We start from the raw sequence: 12,604 nt of genomic DNA, 5'->3' as shown, positions 1-12,604 counted from the left end.
CTAGATTATACACATTATGTAAACAATACTTATACATTACATGTGTAACTAATATATGTAACACCTATACTTTATATAATATATTACATGTATCATATATACATATACGTGACATGATATAGAGGGGTATAAAAATGAAGGAAATAGAGACCAGTGGAAAAGTAAGTGAGGGACAAGAGGGAAGAGAAAGTAATAGGGGACAAAAACATAAAGGAAATGCAAAAGATTTATATACTGTGACATAACAAAATGCATTATTTTATTGCTAGTAAAAATAATTCACTTAAAAAAGAATGCAGAAATATCATTCCAAGAACAGAAGTTGAAATCACATTATACATATTTTAATACCAACTCATACTTGCCACAGACCCTAACACAAAGTTCTAGTTTTAATTATAAATCACTTATGAACACATGATAAATAAATATATCTCTATGAGATATGTACCTCAATGTGAAAAGTCCAATCATACTTGAAACTTTATTTGCATGTTTAATAACTATAAAGGTTAAATAAATATATACAGTTACTGGATTATTGGTCTGGAAAATATTTCTTCATATGTGATTAAAAATATATGAACATATTTACCCGTCATAAGCAGTATTGATTCCGGCAGATTTCACTGTTTCACATGTTATGAAAAAGATTAACAGAAAAAGCACACTTGATAAAATATTTGATAGCATTGTAAATTTCACTTTGTTCTCCCATGACATTTTCAGTTTGTCAATAATCATACCTCCCACTAAATGAGAAGTAACAAGTCCAGTAAAGATAAGAAATCCTGAGAAAAAAAAATAAAACACTGTTAAATATAATCAGTTGAAAGTACAGAAAAATTACACAGACATGTCATTCCTTCTGCTCATGGACAGATTTTTAAACAAGCAAACAAATAGGAAATTCTAGAAGATGTGGTATTTGAATAAATCTGGACTTTATGATACATAAAATCTTGTGCATTGGGATGGAGACATTGGATTCTGGTAGTGATTGTGATGTTTTCTCCTATGTACTCAGTATCTTATATAGTCCATGCCACATAGAAATTATGAATTTTTCTATTGGGAGATGTTATTAGTTAGGCATTTGAGTGTATGGCCTATTTCGACAAATTTAATTGGAATAGCAGAGCTTATCAAAACATTCTATGAAGAAGATTGAATGAACCAACTCACTGTGATCCTTTATATATGGACAATATGAACATTTTTGCAACAATGGGAGACTCTAGAGTACCCATTATCATGTATTGATTTTTTCTACATAAGCATAAATATATAGAAAGAGGAAATAAGAAGAATCATATGAGCTGGAAAAAAGTAAAAGATGATTAGTACAAAAATAGAGAACAATATAACACAGTTAAATTATACAGTAGTACAATTCAGTCAGCTCCAAATATAGACCCCCGTGTGGAAATGAAATGGATAGACAACAAAATGCCAATGACAACACAAGATCAATCATGCCATAAGAAATACATACAAATGAATGTTTCATAGAAATGGAAAAAGTGAAAGAAAATAAGCAACAAAGGTGATGTTTGAAAAAGAAGAACAAACAAAGCTGGATAATGAAACGTATAATTGATAAAATAAAAATTAAAGTTCAGGTCCAAGGTGGTGTTATAGGGACACTCAACAATAGTTTTCTCTTCCATGGAGTGGAAACAGAAACTAGACTTGGAATCTGTCATGGAGGGAAGAGTGGGTGAAACTGGAAGTTGTCTACACAGAAAATAGAACCTGGCACATTCTATGGACTAGGATGAATAAGCAGGCAAGGTGAGCAAATGCTCTGTACTCTCCTGGAATACAAACTTCAATAGGGAAGTGGACTTCCTAGGCAGTAAAGTAACAGTGGAAGCCAAGACATGGCACTGAAGGCTGCATCCAGCAGACAAGAAGCCTAAATGAATACCTGGCCTGGAGTTCAAAAGCAAGCAAGCATCAGAAAAGAAATTAGGAGTAAGCTCAGTGAAAACTCAGTTATAGAGCTGCATAGAGGAAGGTTCTGTTGTCAGGGACTCAGGCACTCTGACAATGGATATCCTGGCATAGTCTCAGACTGCTCAGCAGAGTCTCAGATGTCTCATGGACTCCTTAGTGCATCAGCTAAATGAACAGCATCCTCAGGCAGTGAGACAGTATGCCTTGGGTGCATGTCTCTGACACACCATATGGACAGGTGTATGATCACACATACTGTGAGAGACATTCCAGGCATGTGACATGTCTTAGATGTTTCTTGTGCCCAGGTAGCAAAAGCTAAAACCCTTCAGAGCTAGTGTATATCCATTCAACATGGTCCCCAGTCTACCCAACTTTAGTGTTCAGCATGAAGAGGTTGCTGTATATCCATTACTGTCTATATATCCATTGTATAGAATAAAACATCCTAACTGAAGATACCTAAAGTAGCTTACAGTCCTCTTATGCTTATGGAGTAAGACAGGTTCAACTGCACTATTTCAATATCCAGGTGCATAGCATTGTAATAATAATAATAATAATAATAAAAAAACCAATAGTACACATCCTAGGACAGTTAACATCCACATTGTTTCTAGATGTTGGATATGGCATGGTCCACTAGTTTGTTGACAACTGAGAAGAATTTAAAGAATTTCAAAATATATTCTACTATCCTCACCCTAACCATTGTGAATTAAACTCTAGAAAATCCAGAGATCCAATAAGGGAAATGTTTTTTTTTTCTTTTTTTTAATTAATTTATTCTTGTTACATCTCAATGTTTATCCCATCCCTTGTATCCTCCCATTCCTCCCCCCCCCCATTTTCCCATTATTCCCCTCCCCTATGACTGTTCCTGAGGGGGATTACCTCCCCCTGTATATTCTCATAGGGTATCAAGTCTCTTCTTGGCTACTTGCTGTCCTTCCTCTGAGTGCCACCAGGTCTCCCCATCCAGGGGACATGGTCAAATGTGAGGCACCAGAGTACGTGAGAAAGTCGTATCACACTCTCCACTCAACTGTGGAGAATATTCTGACCATTGGCTAGATCTGGGAAGGGGTTTAAAGTTTACCTCCTGTATTGTCCTTGGCTGGTGCCTTAGTTTGAGCGGGACCCCTGGGCCCAAATCTGCCTATCATATTGTTCTACTTGTAGATTTCTAGGACCCTCTGGATCCTTTTATTTTGCTGTTCTCCCATGCGTCTCTCATTTAGAGTCCCAATAGGATGCCTTCCATAAGGGAAATGTTTTAACTTATTTTTTCCTATATCTACTTACATTTTAATATTGTATGTATATATATTTATCTTGGATTCAATTGAGTTTTTCTCCTTTTCCTTTCATGTTTTTTCTTTTTCTTATTTCTTATTTTTAGTTTTAAATATATTTTATTAATTTAATCATATTACATCTCAATTGTTATCCCCATCCCATTTATCCTCCCTTTCCTCCCTTCCATTTCCCCTTACTCCCCTATGACTGTGACTGAGGGGGACCTCCTACCCCTGCATATGCTCATAGGGTAATAAGTCTCTTCTTGGTAGCCTGCTATCCTTCCTCAGAGTGCCACCAGGCCTCCCCATCCAGGGGATGTGTTCAGATATGGGGCAACCAGAGTTCATGTGAAAGTCAGACCCCACTCTCGCCTCAACTGTGGAGAATGTCCTGTCCATTGGCTAGATATTGGTAAGGTTTTGAAGTTCACTGCATGTATTGTGCTTGGCTGGTGCCATAGTTTGAACAGGACCTCTGGGCCCACAGCTGCCTGTCATAATGTTCTACTTGTAGGTTTCTAGCACCCTCTGGATCCTTCTATTTCCCCATCCTCCCATGCTTCTCCCACAGAGAATCCAAGTAGGAAGTCTTCCCCTCTGTCCCACTTTGCTGGTAAGTGAAGACTCTCATGGGACATGCTTCTTGGGCTAGTGCCCAGATATAAGTGAGTATATACCATTTGAGTCTTTCTGCATTTGGTTAACTCACTCATTATGACCATTTCTAGTTCAATTCATTTGTCCAAAAATTTTGAAAATTCCTTGTTTTTAATATTTCATTGTGTAAATGTATCACAGTTTCTTTATCCATTTTTCTACTGAGGCACACTTAGGCTGTTTCCATGTTCTGGCTATTATGAATAAGGCTGCTATGAACATGGTTGAACAAATGTTCTTGTTGTGTGCTGGAGGACCTTCTGGGTATATTCCAAGGAGTAGAATAGCTGGGTCTTGACGAAGCCTTATTCTCAGTTTTCTGAGAGCAGATAGATTACCAAAGTGGCTGTACTAGTTTGCATTCCCAATAGCAATGAAGGCGTGTTCCTCTCTCTCCACATCTTTGCCAGCATGTGGTGTCACTTGAGTTTTTGATCTTAGCCATTCTGATGGGTGTAAGATGGAATCTGAGAATTGTTTTGATTTGCATTTCCTTGATGATTAAAGATGTTGAACATTTCTTTAAGCATTTCTCAGCCATTCGATATTCCTCTGTTGAGGATTCTCGGTTTAATTTGGGAGGTATCTTCTAGAGTTGGGTGGAGGGAATCTGAGGATAGATCCACCCATTTTCTCACGATTTCCCTAGGCCAGAAGCTCTAATGCTTCACTGGTCTGGATGGCAGGAGGCTAGCCCTATATTTTGGGTCTCTCGTAGCCAGTGATCTTCAGCTCCCCTGTACTGTGAGTCCTGTAATTGTCCTTGGTATCAGAATGTGTGATAGGTCAGGCCAAAGTGTCCACAGCCTTCTGGGTCCCCTTGTGGCACCGGAGCTCTCCAGAGACTGAAGCAGGTCTGGTGGATGGGGTCCGATGGCCACTCTATTCGCTGTCTCCCCAAGATATCCTTAATCTCGGAGCCCTGGTGCTCCACCGGTCTGTGGTTTCTGGGAGAGTTTTGGGACCCAGACTGGTTGCAGATTCCAGGTTAGTGTCATGGGGCCCAAACCATGCACAAACTGAGTCCAGTTATCATCTATGGGTCCATCCTGAGCATTGAGTCCAGTTCGCATCTCTGGACCCAAACGGGTCTTGGGACCTAATCCACACACTAGTCCAGTTAGCATTGAGTCCACCCAGGGTCAGGGGCCCAAACCACACACTGAACTCACCATGCTCAGTTAGAGTCTCAGAGCCTAGACCACGCACCAAATTCAGCTCGAGTCTCTGTGCCCAAACTGCCCTCCGAGTTCAGCCAGGTACTCTTGGCCCAAATTGTGCCCCAATCCCAGCCAGAGTCTCAGGACCTGGACCATGTGCAAAGTTCAGCTAGAGTCTCTGGGCCCAAACTGCCCGCCAAGTTCAGCCAGTGACTCTCTGCCCAAACTAGCACTGAGCTCAACTAGAATATCAGGTCCCAAACCTCTTGCCAAACTCAGCTAGCGTCTCAGGAGCTGAACCACACGCCGAATCTAGCTTGGGTCTCTGGGCCTGATCTGCATACCGAGCTGAGCTTGGTTCACTGGGCCCAAGTCTTTTGCTGAATCCTATCTCCCACAGCAATTCTGACCAGGAATCCCTAGGGTTCCCAACTCGTAACCTCAGCTGGCCGCTGATACTATCATCTGAAAACATCCAAGCTCCTCTCATGTTCAGGGGTATGCAAGTTTTCTGTATTTTGATCCTTTCAAAACTGTGGAGTGCTCCCACTATAGTGGGGTAGGGATATTGGTGTTTCTGGTTAAGAATTACGTGAAATTCTCTGAATTGTTTACTGGAGCTTCTAAACATGGTCTATGCTGCTCGCTGCCATGGAGTATCTTTTTCTCATTTTTATCTTGTTAATTTTATTTTTTCAATGCTGGGGATTTATTATGTATCCTAGGCAAGTGTTCCTACATTGAGTGACAGCTCGAGCCAGTCAATTTCCTTTTTATTTATCTATTTTTAATTTTAAAATATTACTTTTCTTCTTTTCCTCTCTCTACTCCATTTCACAGGAACTGGGATCAACATTAGGGCCTGGTGTACAATTGGCACTATAATATATAATTAGGGTCAGTCACAGCACAGTTTAGCTCGAACCTAGTGGAGACTTCTGCTTAATTAAATGAGGCAGACCTACAATCACACCTATTCACCAGTACAGCTGGAGCAGTATGTCTCCAGTTAGGTTCAGGGAAAATATCCGTACCATAGCAATAGAGAGGAAAACATAACCGTGCTGGAGGCCACATCTACATCAATACTCTACAACTGCCAAAAAAGCAGCAGAACAGACTGTATTTGACTTATAACAAAGGTGATGAAGTGTCACACAGTAAAAGCTACAATATCTATTGCTAATCTTTACAATAATATATGTTCAGTCATGCTATAGACATTTCAACACAAATGCAACAGCCAACATAAGAATCATTTTCAAATAGCAGAGTTACTATCAACAATGTCTTTAGAGGTCCACGATTCGTAACAATGCTATCACTCGAATTGGAGTCACCATTGAATATGCACACCACAACTTATGATGCCTACACATCTGTTTGCAGTACCAGAATTGGTTCTCTCTTTCAAGACTTGCAGAAGTGCTGATTTACTCAGAAGCTTACATGGTGTCTCTTTGGGTAAATTGTAATCAGAAAAATACTAATAAAGACATTGATTGCATTAGAGAGTACATTTGAAAATAAATAAAAAACCTTATGCAAGAAACGACTTATTCCAAATCACACTGGCAGAAAAATTCAATGTCCCAAAGAGTTGCCCATGTATAATCAGGTGGAAATATCAATAAAAAAAAATATAAAAAGGAGGGGGAGACCTGGTGGCACTCAAAGGAAGGACAGCTGGTAGCCAAGAAGAGACGTGATACCCTATGAGAATATACAGGGGGAGGTAATCCCCCTCAGGAACAGTCATAGGGGAGGGGAATAATGGGGAAATGGGGGGGGGGTGAGGAATGGGAGGATACAAGGGATGGGATAAACATTGAGATGTAACAAGAATAAATTAATAAAAAAAAGGAAAACAAATATAAAAAAAATATAAAAAGGAGCAACATACAACAGATGAACAGTGGGAGTGTGTATTACTTTTGGTTTCTAGTGCTGTGAGGAGACACCATGACCACAACTCTTTTAAAAGAAAACAGCCTCTTTGAGGCTGGCTTACAGTTTCAGAGAATTAGTCCATTATCCTCAAGGAAGGAAATGCAGTGGTATGCAGGAAGAACCTAATACTATTGTTCAGCTAGATGGATACACTAAGTCAAGAACTAATGATTTATTATTATACCATAGATTAATGTATCTCACAATAGTCATTGAAGAGTTTTCTATCTACAGTAGCTGGTGACTAACAGAGGCCCACAATGGCCAACATCCAGAGAAAGAAACTAAAGAACAGTCAGCTCTGAATAGAACATGTGCACTGCAGCACTCTTCCCAAATCTCAGGGATAAGTGTGGAAGAGAGACAGAAAGAGTGTAAGAATGCAAAGACACTGGATAACCACAAGAAACAGTATCTTATGAATAGACCAAGGCAGAGGCACATATGAATGCACAGTAGTTGCAGTAATATAAAAAACTCTCTGTAAGCCCAAGTGAGACATATTTTAGCCAGAAAATATGAGTTAGGCAAGAAATCCAAGCCCTAGCCATGGAGCTGTTGGCAACTGTTAGCTGCTTTGTGTGGGAAAGTAAAAGGTTACCTTAAGGTATCACTAGTTTTCGCTTAAGATTCTATTTGAGGTACCACTAAGACAAATGACTTCCTTGACCTTTAGATCTTTGTGATTTGTGGTTTTGTGAACCTAATATTATGAGGAACAGAGAAAGTCTCTACTTGAGCACTTCTTCAGAAAACTACAGCAAAGACAAAAATACAATACTAACTTACTATTGGACAATTGACAAAATCAAAGCTTTGACATAGAAGCCTGAAAACTCTGCAGATTGATAGTCTAATTTGGGGATATATTACACAAGTCTTAGTCACTGTTGCAGATACAAATTGCAGCTGCAGAAGCCAAGGTAGGGTATGCAATTGTTAATGCACCTATTATATTTGGGCTGATACATAAGGGTACGTGAAACAATGAACATTTAAATATATGGAGAAACCCAATGTTGGAAGAGAAAAATCTACTCAATAATGTGCTTATGATCAAGGCTTCTGCACTTGTTAACATATGTTTTGGGAAATTTTGTTTTGTTTTTCTCACATATTTTATACTCATTCTTTCTTATCATTTTGGCCTGGTATTTAGTTCAAGATTAAATACTCTTTTTATTCTTCTTCAACTGGTTACATTAAGTGCTATAATGTACCTCCTTGACTCTTTAAACCCTTAAATGAACTATTATGTTAATCACTTTTTAATTAATTCTGGAGCCCTTTAGTTCTTCCACTTACAATGCCTCTTAGAAAGCTAAAATCTCAATACAATTTTAAGATCGAAAATGTATAAAATAACAATTGCTGCTTAGTGTCAAAACACAGAACAGCATTTATAAGTGTCAATGTCTTGGCAATTAGGAAAAAAAGCACACCACAGAATAATCACAATTTATTATGTTCAAATGAATTTAAATCTGAAAGATACAGCTTCTTGGAAAAAACAACAGAAGAATCATTAGGAAATGTGAATATTTTATAAAAAGATGAGAACAGACAAACAAACAGAAAGGTATAGAAGCAGCAGTGAAAGACATGATATCCTGGTGGCTTTAAAGGGAGTTGTCTGATAAAGTGGAGGCAAAAGAAAATGCACAGGTATGTAGATGGAGAAGCAAAAAGATAGCTATCAGACTAGCACTGTGCAGTTTTGTGTGTTAGAACCATTGATGTAGTATTGGAGTGTTCATGTTTTTATAGTTCTAGCAAGTGGCATTCGAATACATCGCATCCTCTGTCTTTTGGTTATATGACATATTACACACACACACACACACACACACACACACACACACACGCTTGTGTGTATGTATGTAACTTAAATATGGACATTGAAAAAATTTGAAATCAGCACAGTAAAAAGAAATATCTACCTGAAATTGAAGAGGCAAATGACGGTGTTAACATAAACTGACTTTGTAAATATATGGGCAGAAAGAAGGAACATTCCTTAAAGCCTACAGTCTCTGTAACTTTGCAGAATGCCTGGCTCATCAGCAATGGGTTCTTCAACATCCACTGAAACAGAACAGAGCATATCCCAATAATTTAATCTCCTCACATGCAGAATTTTCTTCTTATAGTATAAAATGAATTATGTAATTATGAAAACAAAATTATCTAGTTTCCTAAGAATTTTTCCATAATAAATTTGTAATTTAGATTCTCTCTATAGCAAATATTGCTTTTATATATGCATCCATTAGCTTGTTGAAGGTATTTCTAAGTGCAGTAAAATATGCACTTAAAATTTGCATTTACCTACCTCAGCTGGTCAAGGCTATGTAATTTTGTATCATGTGATTTTACTGTATTTATTTTTCCTAAAGTTTTAAATATTTATGTCCTTTCAATTTTCCAGTGTCACAAACATGCTTGCAATAAATATCCATATTCATGTGCTCTTGATTTCCTGTTTCAGAGTTCCTTTAGAATTGTGTATACTTGGGAGGGTTTTGTGTATATGGGGTTTATAAATAACTTATTTCATTTTTTATTACACAATTTTCTTCAGATTGTATCTTTTTATAACAATGCCTCAATATCAGAGAGTCCAATTTCCTAATGAAGAAGCTCATACTATATGCTTCATCAGAACAATATTTCAGGATTGGCAGTCCTTTGCAGAAGTGTACAGTTTTATCAGTAAGCCATTGTGTATGGTACAACTGTCAGATCGGCTACAATTGTGTACTCTAAAATTTATCCATTAATAATAAATCTAAAATTACAGCAAAGAAGACTCAAAAATTATTCCACCTTTCATACTATGAATATTTTAATCAACCCCATGTACAACTCAGGAAGAGAAGCCTCATCTAATTTTTGCACTGATAAATAAAACAGTTTTGTGCTATACTACTAAGTTTTTCATGCAACAATAACATAGACTGTCATAGATTACATAATTAAAAACAGTTGATAACTTTTGATAACATTTGTAGGCTTCTATATTTTGTCATAGAGACACACACAAGATAGGATTTCTTTTGTGTTTCTATGGTTTCAAATGTAAATGTGCTGTTTGGGCAATGGAGAGATTCCTCAGTTTCTGAAATGCTTGTTTTGCTCAAGGACCTGAACTGAGTCCCCAGAACTCATATAAATCATCCCAGACACTGTGGCATACCCTCGCAATATCAGTGCTGGCAGATGAGGTCAGAGATGGTCCCTGAGCTCTATTGGCAAGCTAGTTTAACCTACACAGCAAGTTCCAGGCTGGCATGTCTCAAAAAGAAAATAAAGGTGGACAGTCCCTGAGGGTTGACACCTGAAATCATCAGGCTGCCACATGTATGTGTATATATTTGCCTGTGAACATGAACCTACATGAACTTTTACATACATGCAAATACACACAATCCTGTGTGGTTTTCATATAACTTAAGTGTTCAGTGTGTGTGTGTGTGTGTGTGTGTGTGTGTGTGTGCGCGCGCGCACGCGCTTGTGTGTGTGTGTGTTATTCTAGTAGAGTTCCTTATGGTGTGGGTAGATTTCCTAAGAATTCCCTAGTTATTCTGAGTAGTAAGTTCTTGCATTTAGGTAGCCTTTACTTATGTACTGTACTGTCTACAGATTTATTCATAGAAAAATCATTCTTGCCTTTAAATTATCTAACCTATAAGCTGCTATTTTATATGTTACAATACTTAAAACTTATTAACGCACTTTACCTCTTCTATGTTAGAAATATATATTTCAAGGTTGACCATTAACTATTTATTTTACCTAAAGAAGTTTTGGTCTGGGGATAAATAAAGAAAAAACTTAAAAACTTTTATACGTCAATGAAAATGAGGGTACAACATACCCAAACTCATGGGACATGATGAAAGCAGTACTAAGAGGAAAATTCAGAGCACTAAGTGATTTCACAAAGGAATTGGAGAGATCATGTACTAGCAACTTAACAACACATCAACAAACTATAGAACAAAAAGAAGTAAAAACACCAAAGAGTAGAGGAAGGAAGGAAATAATCAAATTCAAGGTTGAAATCAATGACGTACAACAAAGAGGATAACAGAAACAACAGCTGGTTCTTTGAGAAAATCAACAAGATAGACAACACTCCTAGCCAACCTAATTAAAATACAGAAAGATAGTATCCAAGTTAACAAAATCATAAATGAAAAAGGAGAAATAACAACAGATACTGGGGAAATCCAAAAAATCATTAGATTTTATTTCAAAAGCCTATACTCCAAAAACTGAAAAATCTAAATGAAATGGAAATTTTTATTAAGAGATTCCATGTACCAAAGTCAAATCAAGATCATGTTAACCATCTAAATATCCCTAAAATATTCCTTTACTACCTAAGGAAACAGATACAGTCATTAAAATTCTCCCACAAAAAAAAAAAAAAAAAAAAAAGAAAGAAAGAAAGAAAAAAGAAAAAGCCACAAGGTCAGAGAGTTCAGTACAGTTCTACCAGATGCTCAAAGGAGAACTTATATCAATACTTTTCCAACTATTCCACAAAATAGTAGCCGAGGAACATTTCCAAATTCGTTCTATGAAGCTACAGTCACTTTGATACCTAAACCATACAAAGATTCAAGAAAGAGCATCTAAGCCCAGTATCCCTTATCAACATTGATGCAAAAATAATAAAATACTTGCAAACCAAATCCAAGAACACATCAAAATCATCATCTACCATGTGGTAGGCTTCATCCCAGGGATGCAGGGGTGTTTCAAAATAGGAAAAGCCATCCATGTAATTCACCATAAAAACAAAGTGAAAGGTAAAAGTTAAGTCGTGTCATGATCTCATTAGATGCTGAAAAATCCAACACCCCTTCATGATAAAAGTCTTGGAGAGATCAAGGTTACAAGGCCCATAATGAAATATAATAATGACAATATATAGAAAGCTGATATCAAACATCAAGTTAAATGGAGAGAAACTTCAAGGACTTCCACCAATATCATGGACAAGACAATGCTATTCCCTCTCTCCATATCTGTTCAATGTAGGACTTCAAGTCTTAGCTAGAACAATGAGAGATCTAAAGGAGACTGAGAGATACAAATTGGAAAAGAAGAAGTCATAGTATTGTTGTTTGCAGATGATATGATAGTATACATAAGTGACCCAAAAATTCTAACAGAGATCTTCTATACCTGATAAACACCTTCAGCAAGGTAGCTTGATACAAAATTAACTCAAAAAATCAGTTGCGCTCGTTTATATAAATGACAGACAGACTGAGATACAAACTAGGGAAACTATGCCCTCCATAATAGCTACAGAGAATATAAAATATCTTGGTGTAACTCTAATCAAGCAGGTAAAAGCTCTATAAGACAAGAACTTCAACTCTCTGAGGAAAGAAATTGAAGATTTCAGAAGCTTAAAAGGCCCCTCCATGTTCATGACTTGTTAGGTTTATCATAGCAAAAATGGCCCTCTTACTAAAAGCATTTTACAAATTCAATGCAATTTTGATCAATATTCAAACACAATTCTTTACAGACCTTTAAAGAGCAATTTTCAACTTCATA

At 37.2% G+C, this 12,604-nt stretch overlaps 1 protein-coding gene across 1 annotated transcript in view; it reads right to left on the bottom strand.

Annotated features, from left to right (window-relative positions):
- Positions 1–12,604, bottom strand: part of LOC127196099 (solute carrier organic anion transporter family member 6C1-like) — a 67,758-nt gene that overhangs the window by 37,271 nt on the left and 17,883 nt on the right. Inside the window, exons 7-8 of the mRNA XM_051153682.1 lie at positions 8,968–9,112; positions 596–791 (exon numbers count right to left, since the gene is read on the bottom strand). Of these exons, the coding sequence (XP_051009639.1) occupies positions 596–791; positions 8,968–9,112 (341 nt within the window). The remainder of the gene's footprint in view (positions 1–595; positions 792–8,967; positions 9,113–12,604) is intronic.

Source organism: Acomys russatus, chromosome 12, assembly GCF_903995435.1.
Source record: "Acomys russatus chromosome 12, mAcoRus1.1, whole genome shotgun sequence".
In the NCBI taxonomy this organism is placed as follows: domain Eukaryota; kingdom Metazoa; phylum Chordata; class Mammalia; order Rodentia; family Muridae; genus Acomys; species Acomys russatus.
Note: the sequence above shows the minus strand (reverse complement) of the source record. Positions and strands in the feature narration are given on the sequence as shown.